The sequence below is a fragment of the Dermochelys coriacea genome, chromosome 9, assembly GCF_009764565.3.
Source record: "Dermochelys coriacea isolate rDerCor1 chromosome 9, rDerCor1.pri.v4, whole genome shotgun sequence".
NCBI lineage: Eukaryota > Metazoa > Chordata > Testudines > Dermochelyidae > Dermochelys > Dermochelys coriacea.
This window is the reverse complement of record NC_050076.1, coordinates 78,983,701-79,005,897: the sequence shown is the minus strand read 5'-3', so window position 1 is coordinate 79,005,897 and position 22,197 is coordinate 78,983,701. Positions and strand designations below refer to the sequence as shown.

The 22,197-nt window shown below is 44.5% G+C and overlaps 1 protein-coding gene across 1 annotated transcript in view; it reads right to left on the bottom strand.

Moving 5' to 3' along the window:
- Positions 1 to 22,197, bottom strand: part of EFNB1 (ephrin B1) — a 130,060-nt gene that overhangs the window by 14,199 nt on the left and 93,664 nt on the right. The window contains exon 3 of the mRNA XM_038417098.2: positions 4,088 to 4,180. Within this exon, the coding sequence (XP_038273026.1) occupies positions 4,088 to 4,180 (93 nt within the window). The remainder of the gene's footprint in view (positions 1 to 4,087; positions 4,181 to 22,197) is intronic.

Sequence of the window (22,197 nt, the reverse complement as noted above, 5' to 3'; positions counted from 1 at the left end):
TACCCTTGGCTTGGTGGGTGGGAAGTCCTGCCATCCCCTTCAAGGCCAAAGCACTGGAGCAGAAACAGCAGTGAGAGTCAGATAAACATGAAGCAGAGGTAGATTCCTGGCTGAATCCTATATGCACCAGGATCTCCCCTTTGGACAACATTACAAACTGCATTTTACTGTAATCAGTTGGGTGAAGCTTGTGTGGGCTCGTTACCCGTGGTCCTTTTGGACCACAGTAAGGCCTTAAACTTAAACAAATGTGACAAGCCCCATTAGGTATTTTGTTCCCCCAAAATGTTTCCACCTAGGGTTTAGGAACAATCACCTGAAGCTGGGGTATTTTGGCTGCCCTCTTGCCCGCCTCAGAAAGGGAGCTAATAGATGTGTCCCTCCACCCCCAGTTAAATATAGTCATGGAATTTTAAACCCTTGTGAGTATCACACAGAAATGAGCCTGTCATGGTTGTTGCTCGGAGGACGCAGAGCTCCAGACCCACTTCCTGCCGCCTCCAAGGCATTTGTTGCTCATTGATGAATAATGCAAGTAGCTCCCCTGGTGGTAGCAAAATGTCACAGAGCAGGGAGGGCATTTGACAGAGCAGAACAAGATGGCTTCCTTGGTGCCTCATTGGCAAGACCATGGTCTGTTCAGCATCACTGGAGGACGGGCAACACAGACAAGCCAGTTTCACCCTAGCTGCAGTCATATCCCCCATCCTTCCCTTTCATGTTCATCTGATTATGTGCCCAATTTTACATTCTAAAGTGACCACATCAAACAACACGGGGAGCAAAGATGCTTCACCTACTCTGGCTGGAACTCTGCTAACAAGCAGACCAAAAGGGATGCATGAGACTTGACTGAGTGTGAGAAACCAGCAACAGTGTGAGAGCCAAGCAATTCCTATTACTGCTCCCCTGGTCTGGGAAGCGTGACATGATGCAGAAAGGAAAGAGGCCAACCCACAGGAGTTACTGAAATAGCAACATCAAAGCTAGTCCTCTCCTCAAAGGAGCATTAACAAAACAGGCAACAGAACCAGACTAACTGCCAAATGAAAACCACGGAACTAACAAGCCATATGCTAACTTCAGCTTCAGTCAGTGGCCTGCGGCTGCCTCCCATCCCCTAGTTTGCTGTCTTCTATTTAGAGTGTAAGCTCTTCAGGACAGGGACCTTGTCTGCTTTTCTGAAGCTTTTCTGTTACTTTTCCTGAAAGGCATCACTCTAGAAAGCACACATGAAAGGGCAGTGATGAGGTAGCACTGTCTTTAAGGGAGGACAGAGGCATCGGGAGGCTGAGAGAGAGGAGTTCGGGGACATCACAGGCTTGGAACATTTCAGAACTTTGGAGGGAAACAGTTTTTTGTTGGTGGTTTTTTTAACATTCCTTCTGAGCTCTAGTGCATGGGTCTGCGCATATTTCCAACAAAGGTAGCTGAGCGAACACAAAGGAATCTAACTTTCCAGGGCAGCAGCACTATTTCTTTTGTTTTGTTATAAATACTGGCTCCAACAACATGAAACAAAATAACGAAAAGCAGCCACTCTGAGCTCTGCATCCAGGGAGAGAGCTGGAGTCAGGCCTGTGGCATCACTGGGGCCCAGAAGAACTCCATAGATTGGGAAGAGGATGTTTTCAGAGAGCTTCAGCCATCACAAAAAATTACACAGCAGAGCACATTTAAAGGACTCAGATAGGTCATGGCTGCACTACAATCTTTTATTCTGGGGGCATTTCCCAAGAAAGTATCAGATGTCAGAAAGAATTCGGTGCCTCAGCCCTGTTCCCACAGCTGTCCCTTCTCCATGCCAGGAGCCATGACCTCCTTGTAGAATCCCAGCATGCACTGGGAAAGCTCATGGAAGTCCAAAGAGACTGGGCCATGTGGTACCTCTTAGAATTAAATTGCAGCTCCAGAAACGCCATTTGGATGAAGCTGTGATATCACTCCCAGAATATCTCACAGCACAGAAGGTGAAATCATTAGTATTAGGGGCAAAATCACTCTCCCCTGCACATACTGAAGGATCCAGGGCCACAAAATGACAGACTGATATTGCCTACAAATATGCAGGGGACTGCTCAAAGAAGGGTCAGTGGAGGAACAGCCATTTATGCCTTGGGTGCCCAGGGCCATATGCAATGCAGTGGGTTTTGCAACAAGATCTACAGCCATCTTCATTGTTAATATTGATGAGCATCTAGTGCATTGTGTTGGTAGATGCATTATCCCCTTTAGGATCTATCCCACAGAGAAGATAAGGCTTCTGCCAGATCTCTGTTAGCTCAAGCAGTAGTGACCTGAACTGCTGACGCTGAATGCCCAAGGTTTAGTTGTAGCTCCCTGGATCGGCTATCTGCAGAACATGGATTCCTTGAGGATGGCCTGCAGAAACTGCAACTGCTAGAATGCAATTCTTAGTCTGGGCAACATGGCTTCTAGGACCTCTATTCCTGACTGGTTGCAATAAATTCCATTTTATGCAAACTAGGAGTAACTATTGGGCTTCTGGCAACTTGCCAACGTGCCTTTTGACTGCTAAGGTTTGAGGGACCCCTGGGTTGGAGCTATTTCAGAGGGGAAGCCCCTAATCTCTAGCTCTCTTCTGATGGTCATCTCTCGCTCACTTCAATAATAGGACAGGTGGGGAGAGACAGAAAGCTCCCATTTCAGTTTAAAAACTGGATTTTCTGGCAGAAAGCGGTTTTTGCCATCTTACTTTGGCGCAGAATAGTTCAGACTTGAAAGTTGTGTCTAGTTTATATATTAGGCAGGAACTGAGAACAGGCCAATTCAGCACAGGCTAAACAATTTCAGCTATTTCTAGAGAGATCTGCAGTATCCAACATTCAGATTTGTTCTCCCAGCAATGGGGAACATGGCAACCCCCTTTATCTACTGCACTGAGGAAGCTGGAGGACTCTGCCTGATCACAGACCAAACCAGTTTCAGTTGACCATCCATCTCAGAGTCTGAGCTCATTTCCAGCAAAGTGATAAAACCAAGGTGGGGTGGAACTGACATTTACTGTAACTTGGGCTCATAATGCTGTGTGTGCACAAATGTTGGCCAAAACCGGGCCCTAAAACTCAAACTCTGCTGAACAATTGGGAAATGTCACTGCTCAAACAGCAGTTGCCCTGTTCTCCCTAATCAACATGCCAGACTATAGCCAGTAACCCCACTTTGGGCCTAGAGAGGAAGAGATTGCTATAAAAAGTTGCTAGAACTTTCTAAAGTGTTAGCACAAAAGGGAAAAAAAAATAATTCCAATTAGATCTCTGTTTCGGAGAGACCACCCCCTTGTGGGAAAGTAATGATGAAACATTTAATTAGATGGAAACAGCTCATTCCATAGCAGCCAATCAGAATATCTGTTGCATGGGCCCTCCCAGATAAGGCCATGAATGCTTCAGAATCTTGAACTATGATTGGCTGCTAAACTCAAATGACTTAATCCTCTTCATTAAACTCAAATGATTTAATCCTCTTCATTATCTAAATGACATTCTAATCATTTGGGGCAGGGGCGGGCGGTATTCACAATCAGAAGTGGCAAGTCTGGGGCACTGGAAAATGAAGTGTAGGAAATAACCCTGCACTGCCCCCTAGATTACAGGGGATTTCATAGGTCTTCTCTCTCTCAGTTTCTCCAGTATACCTGGAGCAAAAATGGGGCAACCCAAAGGCATCATCATCACCTGTATTTTACAGCATCAAATGAGCCAAAGATTTCTGGGCACCATAATATTTATTATAAAATTGATCAACATAAGTTAGTGATCAAATACAAGAGATCAAACTAGCTCCTCCCTCACCACTCCCCACACGATGTCACAATTTAGATAAACAACTCAACCAAAAGACACCAGTTCTTCAGTCCTGCCCAGCTCAGTCCCTTCATGAGAAGCCTCCTGTAGTGTTGGGAGTTGTAAACCTGCTGTCCCAATGGTACTTTGTCAAGCTCCCAAGAAGCTAGCACATCTCAGCAAGTCTGGACTGCACAGTGGCTATGTAAAACGTAGCACATTTCATTTCAATACTGATTTCATGTCCAGTGGGAAAACTCCAGAGGACTGGAGTGACTCACCCTGCCCCACTTTCATGACAATCTTCATAGAGCGTGTCTGGCAGACTCCACCTTCTCTGTTCTCCAGGCCTTCCAGAGTCCCATTGGAAGTGGCTACAGGGAAAAAGACAACTCAGTTAAAGAGCATTTATTAAATGGAAGGGTCTTCAAGAAGGCAAGGAAAGAGGCATAGATTAACATGGGGGGTGGTGCCCCAAAAAGAGAGTTACAACAGTTACTCTGATCTCATGTCTGTGCTGAGCTAACCTAAAGGAACGGAGAGCAGTTTTAAGAGGATTGTTTGTGTCGCTGCAGAAACAGGGGGCTCCCTGTCTCTTCAGCTGTGTTCTCTTTGCTAAGCAGTGGGATGCAGTGCTTTAGACCTTTATTCAGTGGCTGGTCACCTCAGGCTAGCTGTTCAGAAAGGTCCCAAAAAAAACCTTGAGGGCTTCTCCTAACATCATCATCGCAAAATTCTGTATACAATCAGAGTAAGAGAATGAAACTGAACAAAGGAATTCAGAAAACATATCAGGAAAACCTCCTGAGAGCAGGAGCCAGTTAGGCTACAAAATAGTATTATATGAGTCCTAGTAACAGTTTTTCCATCTCTCTCCTGATGTGCGCATTCATTCCACAATGTTCTCACCTCCCTCCCCACTTCTAGCCTTGGGTCAGGATATTTATGGGCTTCCTCATTCTACAGTCCTGAGCACACAGTAAATGTTTAATACACCGAACTCTAGTCTTCTGTAGTCTTCTCCAAATCCCAGCTGCTCCACCCCCCAGTTCCACTCACTCAAACCTCCAGCCCATTAAAATAGTTATCCTGCTGCTTGAACTGGTTGCTGAGCTGCTAATTAGATTGTACTCCAAGGAAAAATGAGAAACCGAATCTGACAAAGGCCAAGGCTCCCACTCCACAGCCATAGCACAATGAAGATAAAAGCTGCAGAGAGGCAGCAGGGTACTGGAAGAGAGGAATGCTCCGGAGGCTGAACTTTTCAAGCCATAAACCAGAGAGATTCTCTCCATCACTTTGTCTCCCCTTAATAGGGAGCTTGTTAAACCCATGAGGACAAAACGTGAAATCTTCTTTTCACCAACCTGTCGCCCTCCCCCTCTTAAGGCTGGTTAATGGCTTTCTGAGCAGCCTGGGGCACTAGTCTAACACTTAAAGGGGCTGCCATTGCTCAGAAAAGTGGCAGTTGATGGACAGACCCCAGCTGTCTCATGGAATGGGGTCTACAGTCCTCTCTCCCCTCCTTGTTATGCTGTCTCCTTCTGACCCAGTCCCCAGCCCCAGCCCCAGCCCCATAGCAGCTTCTCCTCCAAGAAGCACAGCACAGCACTTGATGAGCGCAGATGATGTCTGGAATATGGGCTGCTACAGCAGCACAGACCAGTGGTCTGTCTAGAACTGGATTATCCCTCCTCCTCCTCATCTCACTTGATAAGACTGGTCCATCTGTGCAGCATGGCTTCAAGGAGATGCTGCAGAGGAAGGAGACAGTTCTTGCTCACACTCACTCACCTCTTCCCATCCATATAGAAGGTTTGGGGGGATTTCTTCCTGCCCCGCAGCTGCTGCTGAGTTTATGCTCTGAAGCCTGAGGACTTACAGCCCTGAAAATGTTTACCTGAGAGCATGTCACAGTAGATGCTATTACGCCAAGTTTTTCCTTAATTTTTTTTTTTTTTTTTTTAGAAGGATTGGGGGAGGCACTCCACACATGAAGTATAAACAATTCAGTATACAGTCAGGAAGGATGGTCTTTCAGTTAAAGCACAGGACTGAAATGGAGAAGATCTGGGTTCAGGACCCAGGCTCTGCCACAGAGACTGAGAGACCACGGCAAGTTCCTTCATCTCTCTGTACCTCAGTTCCCCATCTGTAAAACAAGGACAATACCACCTTCTTTCTCCACCTTTTACCTGTTTTGCCTACCTTCAATGCAAGTTCTTTGGTACAGGGACTGTATCTTACTATATATCTGTTCAGTGTCTAGCACAATGAGGCCCCAATTAAAGTTGATTTCTACCATAATGCAAATCATAAATAAAAGTATCTGGGAGACATTTTTTGTTGCCAGGAATAAAGCTTTGCTGGTTAGTTTTTGTTTCACAACCATTTCATACAAATAAAGTACAGTACACACAGGAATTACTTTACAAACCACTTGAATGCACTCATCTCTGAGCGCAGAAGAGAAAGTGGCTGTTTAACAGCAACACCAGGGCCACTTAAAAAGACAGTGTTTCCCATGATAAGGAAGCAGTTCTGAATCAGGTCCTTCATCACCCACACCTCATCCTCAAGGCTTATGGGCCCTTCATCGCCCCCTCTACCTCCAGTGGATAATTCCCCTTACTGCTTGAGGTGCGTGATAGGAACACGTATGTACGCACAGTATAAATTATACATATATAATTACATACTGTGCATCAAAGAATGTAAACTCAGAATCCCAATGGATTCGAATGGCTATAATTTCAGGGCAGAAGTCGGCTAAACTCACATTAAACTTTTTTTTTTTTTTTTTGGTCTGTGCAGATTTTAAGTCTCTTTTGTTCCTGTGGGATTGAAGTAAGCCACACACCTCTTGCTGTTATGGAGAAGAAAATGACACATCAACAGGCTCAAGAGCCTCCTCTCGTGACTGGAGCAGCTCTGATATGTCTGCCTGTGTTGCGGCTAGGACTGGGAGTCATGTGTAGTCAGGCGCTTGGTTAGACTGTATACAACCCTAACAAGCACCATATAATTATCGAAAGAGAAACTGCTGTGTCTCTGAATTTAGAATGGTGCCCCAGGATAATCCTGGTCCTCCAAGAGTGGATGTTGTGGGTGGGAAATGAAGTCCCTTGATATGGATCTTTTCGCCCTTGCCTTCTGATCCCCAACCCGTCCGTTATATGGATGGCGCCATACTAGTGCAAAACAGAATTTGGCCAGGATATCTGGGCTAATCCCCATCCCTAACTCCTGCACAGAGCACCATGGCATATTTAATAGCCAAAAGAGGATAGGAGGTTTGTGAAAGGCCTGAGCCCTTCCCTCCCTCTGTAGTATAAAGAGCCTTATTTTAAGGGGAAACACAGGAAACTGATGACATGTGGCTGACTGGAATAAACACATCAGGAACGCAAGGGAATATTTAGGGTTACAAATCTGATTCTGTCTCAGCTCGGATGTTATGGGTAGTAGCAAGGGCCTGAAACAAGGTCTCTTTCCTAGTGACCCAACCCAAATAAATAGGGTTCCAGGATTGTTCAGTCTGGTGCCTTGGTCAGAATCAATAAACAGTGATTCACAGGAAGGTACAGACCTTCCTTAGTATACCTAGTTAACAATGCAATGCTTTGCACAGAGAAGGGGAACTGCCTGATGAGCCCACAGGAATCTGCTGATACTCTGAAGCAGGTGATCAGATACTTCTTTAATATGAAATAACCACAAATGTTATAAGTGATCAGAAAGTTATCCATCCACAGGGTGCCTTGATAACCCTCCTGGGACACTAATTGCCCAGATGACCAACTCCTTACTGCCTGAAGTCTTATTTTACTGTGTGTTTGGGATTCACAGGCTGTTAGTTTCATTAGGTGCTCTGTCACCATCAGCCCTAAGTCAACTGGATGGAGGGGCCGGGGAAGTTTCCCTTTGAGAACCATGCTAACTATTTCCATCTCTTGGTCAGGCCCTGCACTCAGACCCCTCACAGCAGCATTTTAGGGAGATAATTCCTCTGTCAGGACAAATGGGCAGCTCCAGAACAAGCAGGGGGCTGGAACAATTTTTATGGTAGGAGTGCTGAGAGCCACTGAACCGAACTGTAAAACCCTGTATATAATGGAATCCACTTCAAGCCAAGGGGTGCAACAGCACCCCCAGTCCCAGCACCTATGGGATCAAGGAGAGATATGGTTCCCTCTATGCCTTCTCACCCTGCCATGTAAATTCAGGTCAGGTCTTTATCTACTTCAGATTTTCTAGAAGACTATCAGTGTTACTGGCCTCTAGCCCATTCTTACCAATTTACTATCCATGTTGAGAACTGTCAACTCAGTCCACTACTCAACTTTTGCGTATCAGAAATTACAATCAACATACACAATAACATCCTGTGTTCCATACAGAGGAGTGACAGGGTTCCCAATAAAACAAAGGGTCACTAGTGAGACAAGCAGGCCCATAATGAGGACTCTTCGTTGAACTGACGAGCAGGCAAATGAGAGAATGGTGTAGGCGAGTTAGGGAGAGCTGTTCATTTCCCCTCAGAAACAGCAAAAAGAAGTTGGTTTCTTTGAAATCATCCTACCTACAAATCCTGAACTGCCTCTCTGTTGTGGGAAGACAGGACAATTACCCTATTTAGATGGCTGGAGGGTACAGGACAAGCCAGTGGGCATCCTAACAGACTCTATGATGCCATGGAGATGGAAAGATGCCAGCACACCCATTCACCCTGCTGTGTTTAGGGTCCAGAATAAAAACAGACTATTGACTATTGATCAAAAGCACAATTCTAAAACAGTTTTACGTACAGGAAACTGCACATACCCTAGCCTACCATTACAAGCAATGGGGCTATGGAAACGCGGCAAGTGTAAACTGTATTCCATCCACCCATGGCAGTCAGTTCATCTCGGGTGGGCACAAGGCAAGATATTTTGTAAGATAAAAATCAAGGAACACTCCTTCCCCCTGCCCCACTTGTGACTGGTTTATGGGAAGAAAGGGGGATTAGAAACAAAAGAAAATGTAAAACTGTTGGATACCTTTCTCGATCTATCAATTTTTACCTTATTATAGAGAAAATCATCCAGGTCCATGGGGTGCTCTACTCTGGTCCTTAGATTTAGCCTTTCAGATACAGAAGCACAATGGCCAGAGAAAGCTGCACAAGATTGCACCTACCAGAGACAAGGCAGTGGCTCCTGACAGAGAAAGAGACTCATGGAAAAGATGGGTGCAAACTATCTCTCTGGAACCAAAGAGAACATTGGCAGGCATGGTGAAAGCAGGAGCAAGAGCTCGAACTGCCCAACTCCCTTCCTAAGAAGCACCATCAGCAGCCAGTAGGGGAAGGAGATCAACTTGACGTGCCAGTGTAAACCACAAGGAGCTAGTGCTATGGCAGGGAAGTGCATACTACAGAGTATTTCTAAGTCGTGTAGACATTCAACTACATGGTGTGTTTGTATGGCCTTGCTGTGATGAGCATCACCACCATGCCCTCTCCACAAGAGTATCGGTGCCACATCCTCAAGCCAAAGCAGCAGCAGCTGTGAGGAGGAGACTGGATTAGTATCATGCCCCACCATGCTTTTTGCTGCAATAGGCAAAGGTCCCTTAATTAGTATAAACAGGAGCTCAGCAAAGCCAGCCTTAGTGGCACTGACCATACCAGCATTTTCTTGTAGCCACATCAATTTCTGCAGGATTTTTCCTTCATTTGCCAGAGCAGGGAGTGGGAGCCTCCTCTGTGCAAACTCTCTTTTCATGAGTTCAGCATTTGGTTTGGAGAGTTGTTAGAGGTCTCCATTCATCTCAAGGGAGAGTTAACCCTCAGACCCAGTGATAAGAATGTAATGTCAATGCTGTTAACTACATCACTGCTAATCAATTTAGGAGAAACACTCCACTAATACAGAACTGTGAGCAGAGCTTGGGCTGTTGGTAGAGCATGCTTATGGCTTCTAAGCACATGACAAATGGAATGTTGAGAGATGGCTGAAGCTCACCAATTGGCTAGTACATGGGGTATTAACATACCAGGTGGAGGTTTAGGAGAATCCAGATACACAGGATTCTTCCTGTGTCTAGCTACTAGCAGCAGGAATATCCTATGTGTGGGGCCTTTCCCTCATATCAGCTGGTCATGTCTTGCTCTCCAGTGTAAATGCTTAACAACAATTGTACAACAAAATGTACAACAATTTGATTTTGGAGGATCTGAAGCCATGGAAGGCGTATCTGTTGGCAGACAGATGCCGGGGTCTTTTAACTGGTCAACTTTGGATGGAATAAGATGTTTGATTTCTCTCATGATTCCCTTTAGCAGATCTCTATTATGATTTGGGCCCCAATGCACAATCAACATACTGAGACTGTAGCAAATCCAAACAGTTCTTCTTTTATTATTCTTAAATACTCTGCCATCTGTGTACAACAGCCTGACGCTAGGTGCAGCCAAACACAGCACAGATACAGTATGCAATCTGGCTCTGCAATCCCTCTTCCTCTTCTTCAGAAGTGTGGGTCCAACATCCAGGAGCCCTTATATAGCCTTCAGTTAGGGCCTTTGCTTTCAGTCACAATTTTTTTATTTTCTTTTTAAGAAGGTGATTCCCCCCTCCCCTGGACAGAGTAAGATCTGATGAGCTCCCACACCAGAGAGCTTAAGAGAAGCTCCAAGTGTAGGAACATTAGGCTCTTCAGCCACAAGTGGCCCTGCAGCTTGGGAAGGGGAGGCTGGGGCAATTACACTCCAAGGAAAGAGCCCATTATCTAGCCAGATGCTAAGAAGGAACACGTAGATTCCCCAACTCTTAACTCCTATTGATCTCATGGTTAAAGGAAAAAACAGCTGCATCACAGCAACCCCACTGCCTGCCTCCTCCATGCACCCTCCCCCCTCCATTGGCTGTTCTGAACAGTGCAAGAGCACATAATGGGGAATTTAAAAAAAGAAAAAGACGTGACTCCTGACTACACCCAGACAAGGACAAAACCCTCTAGAAGAACTTGGGTTGTGGTTTTGTTGTAATTGCAGGATCAGGGAGAGTCAGGATTGAAATTCTGCCCTCTTTGGGAGAAAATCCATACACATGCTTCATCAGTTCCACAGGAAAGCCTGGGTCTCTCTATACGAGGCAGCTAATGAGCTAAGGACAAGGCAACAAGATGGAGACCAGCCCTTCACCAACATCCAGAGTGAAGTGAAACCAACGCACTTTGTCTAGTGAATTTATCTTTATACTTTTACTAAATTATCACAGATGGCTATTCTTTCAGCAATAGGTTCTTCTGTCCCATCCAACCCATTAAGATTCCCCCCACCTTCCCCATCACCTCATCTATGCCAGTCCTGCCCATCATACCAGTTTCCCTCTCCTTCCCCGGTCCTCCCCAGACTTCCTAAAACTCCATCAGGCAGGGGAATTTTTACTGTGTCTTTACTACACAGTTTACCTAGCACCCAGGTATTAGCACCTGGGTTAATCCAATCTGGGTGAGAGTGGCCAAACGCAAAGCGCTGCCTGAGTTATTGTGCCCTCATTCGTGCTGCATTCACCTGTGTGTGTCACTAGGACTTCTGGGGACATATCCCACTGCTCTTCGTGTTGCACTAAGATGAGCTCCTCTGATTCTTTCCCCGTGAATTGTGGGGGAACTTATCAGTCCTTCTGGGCACATGGGGGGAAACTGTGGGAGGCACTGGAGAATTACAAGCAAGTTTAGCCTGTGCTCTCACTACAAAGTGAGCAGGTTACTAACACAACTGAAAACAGCACCCGAGCTCCAGCCAGGCCAGCCACCCCAAGTTCAAAGCACCAAACTTCGGTGAAAGGGTTACATCGGTATGGACAGGGAAGAAGGTTAGAGGCAACCCCCGGGTAAGAGCCCAAGTTAACCCTGCAGTGAAGACATACCCTAAAATGTCTCAGATGCACATGCTGATAGGATTCTATGCAAACTGTGGGAGGGTTTTTAGATACAAATCAACTCCTGCATTTTTTTAGCCACTCCTTTTGCCTGCTCCTCCCACTCCTGGCTTTGCACTTTCTTTCATGACACTTCCTCCATCTCCTGGAGACCAGGGCATAGCTACCAAACTACCGCTGAGCCCAGGGTAAGAGATTAGATGGATTCTCCACCTCCAGTTCCTATGACCCAAGTTATTTGTCGCTTTCTCCACAAGCCCTGGTGCGATCTTTAAGGATGTTTTCAGGTCACAAAGCAGAGCCAATCGTGTACAGGAAACCACAACCACAAAGCCTTGTTTGAAAAGCATAGCTGAACAAGAAGGCATTGCATCCTCTATCCCTGTAGATGGAGTCCCATTTCCCCAATGTTACCTGGGTGGTACTACCCGTCCTTTACTGCACATAGCAATAACTGTAGAGGCTATTTCATTTCTGGACTATGCTGTAGGGCAGGGGTCAGCAACCGACGGCACGCGAGCCGATTTTTAAAGTATGCTGCTGCCGATCAAGTCCCAGCCGAACTCAGGCCGGCAGCGGGCTGAGTGGGGCCGTCGGCCAGGACCCTGGCTGGCAGGAGCTGGCAGACAGAACCCAAGACCGGCAGCGGAAGAGTTATTCAATTGCCTGCCAGAGAAGTACAGGGAGGTTTGTGCAGGGTCTGGCAGGCAGGGGACTAGGATGCCGAGCTATCACTCTGCCAAGGATTTTGTGAATAACCTTTCAAACTGGAGAGGCAGCTGCACTGGGAAGGAGACTCTAAAGCCACAGAAATTTGTACTGAAGCCAGTCTAGCCCTGTCCCAACCCCATATTAGTGCAGCATGGGAAAGGCTAGGGTTCCACACACCCTAATGGTATCTCAGGAGCAGAGGATCCAAGTTCACTTTCTGGACTGGGAATCTAAGAAAAAGAGCAGCCAGCCTCTCTCTCTTTCTCTGCTTCCTTTTACATGCCTTTTACATGCCCCATATCAGTACTGTAACCAAGAGCCTCTGTCACCTTCAAGAAGGCTAATCCTGAACTGCTTCAGGCAGCATTTGTATTACATTTAATATATCAAATTCTTCATTTCTCTCAAGACACAATTACTTCATTACTCACTTGGAAACCCTAAGCTTTCCGTAGTCAAGGCTAGCATCAGCAGCTCAGCAAGTGACCAACGCTTGTATCTAATGTATGTTAAACAGAGCAGACTATAGCCTTTTATTGTTATTTTAACTATGGAGAGGCAGGCTGGGGGTCCTCAGATCCCAGCCTGCAACATCTCATTGAGTAGGAAGCAGCGTGACAAAGGCAGTGCTTGTAGACCTACCCCTTCAGAGCAAAGACAAAGGTAGTTGTCTGATGTAATCCAGGGGAGACTACAAACATTCCAGAGCATGCTAGTTCTGGACAGGATGGCAAAGTGAAAAGGAATAGCCTGAAATTAAATTGATGCCTGCACCTAGAGGGACTCTGGTGGGAGAGGACAAGATGCTACAGACCAAACCTAGCCTATAAATTTCACCCCAAAGCATAGCTGCCAAGGTCCCAAGGGCGCTCTTTCTTCCAGTGGTATGGTGCATCTCAAACAAACAGAGAGGGGTCTTCACTGAGTGGCAATTAGAGATGGGCAAAACAATTTTGGATGAATAGTTTATTCAACCAAAAAAAATATGCAATTTTGACTGACTCAAAACTGTTTGTGAATTTGACACAAATAAATTGGCCATTCACAAAATGGCCAGCAGTGATGGTACTGGTCATGCTACCACCCTCTTATATCCTTTAGCACAGTGGTTAGAGCACTTGCCTGGGATGGGAGAGACCCAGGTTTAAATCTCTGCTCTAGACAGACCCAAAAAGAAATGTGTGTGATTGACATGCCAGTTACCAAAAATGCGATGGCTCCTCAAAAGACAAAAGCTGTAAACTAGTCTGCACTTGTCTTGGTGGAAACAGATTAGAAATCCCTAGGTTCAAATAGTATTGCTCGGGGTTGGAGGGCTCTGGACAGGCCCATGCACAGAGACTCAGAACAGGGATGCCACAGGCCTGAGTGGTTTCTATACACTATAACCCTTGACATTTAAGGGCTCCCTTTGGGAAGATGTAATTCCTGGATTAAAATGCCTGAACTTTCAGATCTTTAATCACAGGCCAAGCTTCCATGGAGTGAAAGCTGGTGCTGAGCTGGCAGTGGCTCCAGGTTGAAGCAGGTGGCTGCAAGCCAGACTTGAGTTTACGTTCTGCACTCCCCCATTGTCCTGAGCAGATACTAAAGATGCATGATGCACACACACACAGGTTCCAAGACAGTTTGTCCTTCTAGTCTCCATTGCAACAACAGCACCTGGCAGCTGCCTTTTTGACCTGATTCCCATCACCGATAACCCTTTTTGCAGATGCTAAAAGGAAACTTACTATAGGAATGGGTCAGCAGAAACAGTCACTGCACCATCAAGTTTCAATACAGATGCTGCAGAGTGAAGCAAGTAGGGTCTTCTCAACAACCAGAGACAGAAAAGACCTGGTACACTAAACTAGTTCATTCTCCTACTCAAGAAACATGGCAAGATTGTTACCTGCAGTGTCTTCACCAATCTAGTTTTAAATATCCCCAAGTCACACTCCTTCTAACACCTCCTTTGAGAGACCCACAGTCTAAGCACTCTATTACAAACTGTTTCCACGTTGCCAACCCCAAGCATTCAGAAACCATGAATCAGCCTCCTCCTCCTCCCCAACAGCCAAAAAAAAATTAGCTTAATCATGAGTTTTTAAAATGAATAAGTTTTGGGTTCTTTTTGTTTGCTTTCAGGGTTCACATTTTCAGGCTTTCCTACACAGCCACGAGGGATAATGAAAGCTGAGACTCTCAAAATCACAGGACTCCAGAAGCGAGGTCTTTAAAAACACTGACTATAAGAGTTGGCCACACTGCTATTTCCCAATATTCAATCTAACATTACCTTTGCTTGATGATATCACCACACCTCCTTATTTGTCCATGAAAGCCCCATGTACCCTGCTTCCATATGGGCCCCACTTGGAAGATGCACTCTTAACAAGGAAGACATGAGTATGCTGTGCAGGAACAGGTATAGGTAGTCAGTGATGCCATGTGAACATGCATGTGCTGGACGGTCCATCAAGTCATTATATTGTTCAGTTTCTCTCGCAAAGGGCTAAGCAACAGCCAGTATCTTACTACAGGGACAGTAAATTTTCACTGCGCACAGACATAGTGGCATGGCTGGGGGATATAAAGTTAGTGCATTAACCATTTACCTCCAGAGACCAAGATTCAAGTACTCCAGCACCTGAACCAATACACAGCAATTTAAACTAATCAAAATAAAGATCTCTGAATATTTCAAGAGGCTGGATGGAGTTGAGAGGAAAGTCCTTTATATTAATTAATACTCTATGTTGTATGGCACTGGATAATAGGCTCATTAGAAATAACCTACATACAATACAAATCCTGGTTAGGGCACATTTGAACTAAATTTGGTGGCATCTGCCTAGCTTGTTCATGGAAAACACTACAAATCACCACCATCTACTGAAAATCAATTACAGTACAAGAAAAATAGTTAGAAGTGCCTCAGGAGAGGTCTAAGGACAACACATCAAAAAATCCAGAGAGTAAATACAGAGTGTGGTGGGGAAGGGCAGAACACAACAACAGTGCTGGTTCATGAGGAGCTGGGGGATAGGCAACAGAGGTACTAGGACACCCATGAAACTTGCACTTCATTGAGGGCCTCAGCAGCAGCCTCCTAGCAGTGTTCTGGAAAGCAGGTTGGGTTCTGCTGAACTCCTGGTATGCTCACCCCTTTGCTCCAAGTGGATATAGTTCCCTCCTTCACAAGAGGGCTAATATTTGGAGGGTCTCCTGAAGTATGTGCATTGGCTGGGAGCTGCTGCTGGTTCTCCTTTCAGGCACCTCTGAAACAGGAGGTTAAACTTGTCTGCCTTTTATGACATATGGAGATGGACTGCCTCCTGGCCTGCAGTGCAGGGACAGAGTACAGCCCCTATCCCTGTGCTAGTAATGAAGATGCAAGTGGCCTTCTGCTGCCTCCACTATTTCTAAATAGTTTAATTCTCTCCAGTCCCCAACTACATAGCACCACAGACAATTCTACAAATGTGTATCTGCAGTGAAAGGTGTGCCACCTCATCTTGGGCTCTCTGATCATGGTGACAAGGAGATGACCCAATATTATGCAGCACAGATTCCAGTTTGGGTTGAAAGTGGTTCCCTTTTTGTTTTCACAGAAAGCAACAAATTCTAGATGGAGATGGAAAAGACTATTAGGTTGTACCGAGTCCATTCCTCAGTAACGGGGAGACCAAGAGATGCTCATTTCTGTGGCATAACCTTCAGTGATTTGCCCACAGAGCCCAACAACTGAGTTCCCACTCCTTCCGTTGGGAGACTACTTCCTAACAAAATGGCATCTCTCTTGCCTAGAAACAGCTTTGGTATGAAGGAAATGGGAATAGTCAGGGTGAGACAATCAAGAAACACATCATTTGCTTTACACCATTAAGAATCCAGGCTTTCTTTCTAGCTTGCGTTTATAGCTTCAGCAAGCTGCAAAACATCCCACAAAGTCACAGTGGCCTAACTTACAGAAAAGTTAGTTTAGATAAGTTTTTAAGACATTCCTAAAAATACCGAAGTATACTGTGTAAAGTATTATTTCATCTCCCCTTATAAAACAAAGGAATGAAATGCAAAAGTTACCATTAATGCAATGTTATTGTATACACATATACAAGGAAGTCAGGAAATTCAAAATGTTGGAGTTCTCATACATTAACTCTGTCACATTTCTGATATGTTCTATTGCTGTTCTTTGTTACACATATACCGTGTATTAGAATTTTATATCAGCCACAAACTGCACAGTATGTACATTGTGGAAGAGTTAATTTTATACCAAATTTTCTTGTTTGATTTCCTAGCCTTAACATTAGATATTCCTCATGTTCCCAGTCTCCAGTGTATGCTAAACTCCCTGGTTGGACCACATCTCCCATAAATGCAACCTGGGAGCTATAGTCGAGCCAGGCCCATAGAAGAAAAGAGGGACGTGAGGTAATTGAATTACAGCTCCCAGGAGGCGCCACAACAGCATTTCAAATAAAAATATTTCTGTATTGGCTGTTTGGTTTTTTGGTGAAAAATTAACATTTGGTCTGAAAAATCAGACACCTCACAGAAATTCTTGTTTAATCAAAAACCCTATTTCCCATCAAAAACAGTTTAGACGGAGAATTTTTGACCAACCCTAATCAAGAGAAACAACTACACTGCCTGTACTCTCACTAAAACCAGAAAGGCTTTTTTAATTGGCTCTGGGAACTTTGTTTTGTTCAAACTCGAGTCCTCAGCAACATTCAATGTAGGAGAAAAGTCCACGAGGCTGGGGCAAAAAAGGCCTTGAGGAGTCCCTGTAATCTTCGCCTGGTTATCCCTAGCAGCACTGCACGTACCCGTTCATTTTAAAGCACTGCTGGGAGCAGGACACAAAAATAAAACCTTTATTGTCTTTTTAAAAGAAAAAAACCCAACAACAACAGAAGAGACGTCAACTAAAGGGAAAGGTTATTCACAAAAGCTCTATGGTGGCCCTGCGCAGTTATATGTCAGAATAAAGTGCCATATAATTCTCCACCTGATGCTCTGCCGGAGTCATTTGTTGGCCCCACAGGGACCAGAATAGGAGGAAAGCACTTACTGAGTTTTCACAGGGCGTAAATCTCTCCAGTTAGGTAGCAAAACATCCAAGACAGTGAATAAAAAATTTGCTATTAAGGGAACAGAAAGATTCATGTGGGGACACTGTCAATCCCCCAGTTAGGCTAACGACTGCCCTTTGTGCACTTTAAAGTTAATAGCCTGCATAGAAGGAGATGCAGACATACCAACCATGAGCGACCCTCCCCTTTGAGACTGCAGCTGCAATACTGGGCTTGGTCTGGCCACTTCATTACCGAAAAGATACCAACAAACTGGAGGGTGTTCAGAAAACAACCACAGTTATCAGGGGGCTGGAAAGACTGATTTATGTCCAGAGATGCAAAGAGCTAAGTCTGTCTAGGTTGGCTAAGTGACAAATAAGGGGGAGAAAGCATGCAATTCTCTGAAGGGTGTAAACCATGAGAGGGGAAAGGAATTTAGGGGGGAGGGGGGACACAATAAGGAAGATTCAAATTACAATTAAAGGGAAAATTTTGTATGAATATCAAGAACCACTTAGTGACAATGATTTATTTAAAGAATCATTGCCCAAGGGAAGAGTTGGCAATCCCCTAATTTGGGACATTTGAAACTAGACTGGATGATACATACAAAAGCGTGCTGTTGGAGCCAGTCCTGCACGAGTGGAGCAGGACGAGTGTATGATTCAGAAAGAAGTCAACACCCATCCTATCCTCCCCACAATGCAGTGTTCTGTTTATATCTTGATAATATGTTATACAGTAACATCCACAACGCTTGGACCTGAAAACTGGTGGAAGGGAGACAGGTGGAGTAAGCATGAGGAGTGTGTTTACTCCAAGGGTGAATAGGTCATATATTTGATACCTAAAGCATCAAGACATTATTTTCTTGACTGTGAGGGGCTGTGCAAGGTGGTCCTTGGGGAACTAAATAAAAAGGCAGCTCAGAACTCTCCCCAGAGAGCACTCTGGGCACTCTACACTTGTATGGACTCAACGACACACTTGCAACCTTCATCTCGTTTTCTGTGTTATGGAATTGTTTGGTACTGTTAAATCAGCCCTAATCAAGCTCCTGGGGTGTACTTAACCTGAACAGAACTAGCTAGCTTGTCATTTGTGTCTGAAAAGCAAGAGAAAATGGGGGACAGAGGAGACAGGCTGCTTCTTTCCCAAAATTAAATACCTGAAACCACAAACCACTTTCCTTTTCTCTTTTGGTCAGTCAGAAGATCTCCAGGGCATATGGGATATTTTATGGGAAGGAGAACATAACCACCCAATTCATCCTGTCTTGTGCTCATTTTCAGAAGAATGTGGGGAGCCCTTCATCCGATCCTTCCATTAACCTTGCTGTTCTGCAGACAGCCATTGCTGCCATAACTGGGGCTCAATTAGTTGTGTTAATATCAGCTCTGAGCTTCGAGCCTGGATCAAAGAGCACAGTCATACACAGCAGCAGCAGGAGAAAAAATCATCACTCCTAGGGCAAAGGAGCTTCAAAAAGCAACTAGGACTAATTCTTGCAGGAAAGACAAGCTTTTAAAGGCAGGTTTCAGAGTAGCAGCTGTGTTAGTCTGTATTTGCAAAAAGAAAAGGAGTACTTGTGGAACCTTAGAGACTAACAAATTTATTTGAGCAAAAGCTTTCATGAGCTACAGCTTACTTCATCAGATACATTTTCCACTGAATGCATCCGATGAAGCGAGCTGTAGCTCACGAAAGCTTATGCTCAAATAAATTTGTTAGTCTCTAACCACAAGTACTCCTTTTCTTTTAAAGGCAGAGCACACAAACTGGAGAGTCCTTAGCAGGACACTCACACAGTTTGAGAGGATTTCAAAATATAGATTATAGCCTCTACTCATTTTGGTCACACACAACATCATCCACATCAGCCAGCCTCCAAATGTGTTAAGACTCCTTGGTCTCACACCACCCCTTCAGTTCCAACATGCAACCGCCCACAATGCACACATCCAATTTCCCTAAATTACTCACACACACACACCCTTAACACAAACCTCAGAAGGATATAGATCTCAGCAGACCAACTTATTGTAAAGCATGCCATTTCTATATAAGGAATTTTGAGGTCAGGGTTAAGGTTGGGCCTTTGAGTGAGACTCTGAGGAACTAGATGTGTGCACTGTGGGTGGTGAAACCGAACCAAGTTTGTCGAGAGAGGATAAGAATCAGAGTGCTTGTCTGGATGTTGTGTTGCTTTGAGAGTCAGGGATGGGGAAGATCGTAGAAGATTAGGGTTGGAAGAGACCTCAGGAGGTCATCTAGTTCAACTCCCTACTCAAAACAGGACCAACCCCAACTAAAGATGTTGGTCATCTTAACTGACTAGCTTTAACTGTGTTATGCTTATAAGAAGCACACGGGATCTTTTTCAGGGGAAAAGGCAATACACTGCATTTATTGAAGATACAACAATTAATATATGCATTCAAATCACACACACACACACACCAGTCGATGTTATAGTTACCAATCCAGAGTCTGGATCAATCTAGTGGCTAGCTAAGTTGATCACAGGTAGGGAAGAGCTGGGTTCTGTCAGTTGTGACACAATGCTCCGGAAAAGTATTGGCAGGACAAACCCAAAGTTTCATGGTAAGACACCCTGTTTATATAGTGATTTTTCTTCACTGGGACCAATGAGTTTTGCACGGTCATGCTGTGATTAATTGTTGTTTGACGAGTGCTTGTTTTTTTAAATTGTCCTTCTCATTCTTTATCCCAGCTATTTTGTCCCCATTGATAGGTGCCTGTTTTATTTTTAGAGTCATTAATCTGCCCTCCTCTGACATTTCAATAGGGTTGTATTGCAGCCTCCTGGCGCCCTTGTGTCTTCACACTTTTTTTTTTTTTAAACACACGTACATTCCTTATTCACACACAAAACATAATTAATTTACACAGAACATTTTGAACAGGAACATTAAATTGCAATGCACAAGAAAACACTCATGGCATTCTTTTACTTATTTTAAAATGCTAAACCTACAACAAAATAGTGACCTTAAAACGTCTGTTACTGCCTTGAAATCAGCCCAGACTCAGATTCCGGCATCTTTACCAAATGGTCCCTTAGGCCATTCCTTTCTGCTATTCAAAAAGGGTGGCTGGCAGGATATGATTAAATCATACACCAATACATGTAATACATACTACATTATTATTTTTTATTTTAAATTATACAAAATACAAATATAAAATTCTACTTCTACAACTGGACATTAGCACGTTTGTGTGGGAATACCCCTGACATCTTAAATTAAGAAGAGTCTAAATGTATTTGGTATAGAGAGCAGCCGTGTTCTGGTAAAGGCACCTGACAAGCAGAGACTCCTCTGCTAAGAGGGCAGCTTTTCTGACAAACTTCCTACAGAGAACAGCCCTACTCTGATGGACCATACTAGGTACACCAAGCCAGGGCTGTCTGTGCTGACCTGTCACAGGCCCCCACAAGATGAAGGGGCGATAGTCACATAGGGCAGGAAAGGGATAGAGCCAGGAAGACTAAAGAAACTTGAATATCTAGGTGCTGGGAAGCCACGGAGGCAGCGCTGAAGAATGGAAGTTCTCTGTGAAATCCACTGTTGTCAGCCTCTGTGGCTAGAAGCAGAAATTATGACAAACCAAGTAGCTGTCTACACTTATATTTCCCCATAAATTCCCCTGGAAGGCCTCTTCAAAACTGCAAGCTTTTATCTTGAGGCTGTAAAATGTTACAGGAGCCTAAAAAACTTTAGAAGCTCAGTCCAAAAGGACAAAAACAATGAGGAGTCCAGTGGCACCTTAAAGACTAACATATTTATTTGGGCATAAGCTTTCATGGGTAAAAAACCCACTTCTTCAGATGTGTTGTTTTTGTTGATACAGACTAACATGGCTACCCCTCTGATATTAGTGCAAAAGGAGTAATTTTTCAACCTTTCGAGTTCTACTCAGAAGACTCTGAAGAGCACGAAAAGCACCTGGAGAATCAAATCAAGCCCTCCTGAAGTAGTGAGAGTTTAAAAAGGGGTTTTGTGAATTTTCATGTTTAATTAAAGGACCACAATCCATTATTCTGGTGACTTCAGTTTTGTCCTCATCATGAAACATCCATACAATTGGTAATTTCTGGTTCAGAGAGGCCCAGAACTGGAATGGCAGGAGGAGCAGTGGGAGCAGATTGAGGCACAGAGCTGAGTCTCCGCTCAAGACTGAAACATCAGGGGAGAGCAGATAAGAGGTAAGTGGCTGAAGTTTGCATAATGCCTATCTGCTGCATTATGCCGAACTACAGCAAAGTGCTATGAATCATCTCAGCTGTCATAAGCACTAAAAATTTTTATTTTTCTACCTAATGAGATAAGTCATCAGCTCGGTCTACAGAGAGCCCCAGCTGCAAGTTGGAAGCATTTTTTCTGGAAAGTATTGAGGCTCCAGAGTGAGCCGAGAAGAGTCTGCACCCATAACGGAATCTAATTAGATTTTCCTTTCACTTGGAACTGCACCAAACATTGTGGAATCAGGAAGAGAGGTTTCTCCAACAGGAATTTCATGGAGTCTACACAAATCTCATACTGAAAAAGCTTCCCCTGAGAGCAAAGGTAAGTGTAGGAAAGGGCGATTGAAAACTCAGTCAAATTTGCCCTGCTCCTAAAAAGTTAAAAATTATGGTGCCATTACCATTCACTC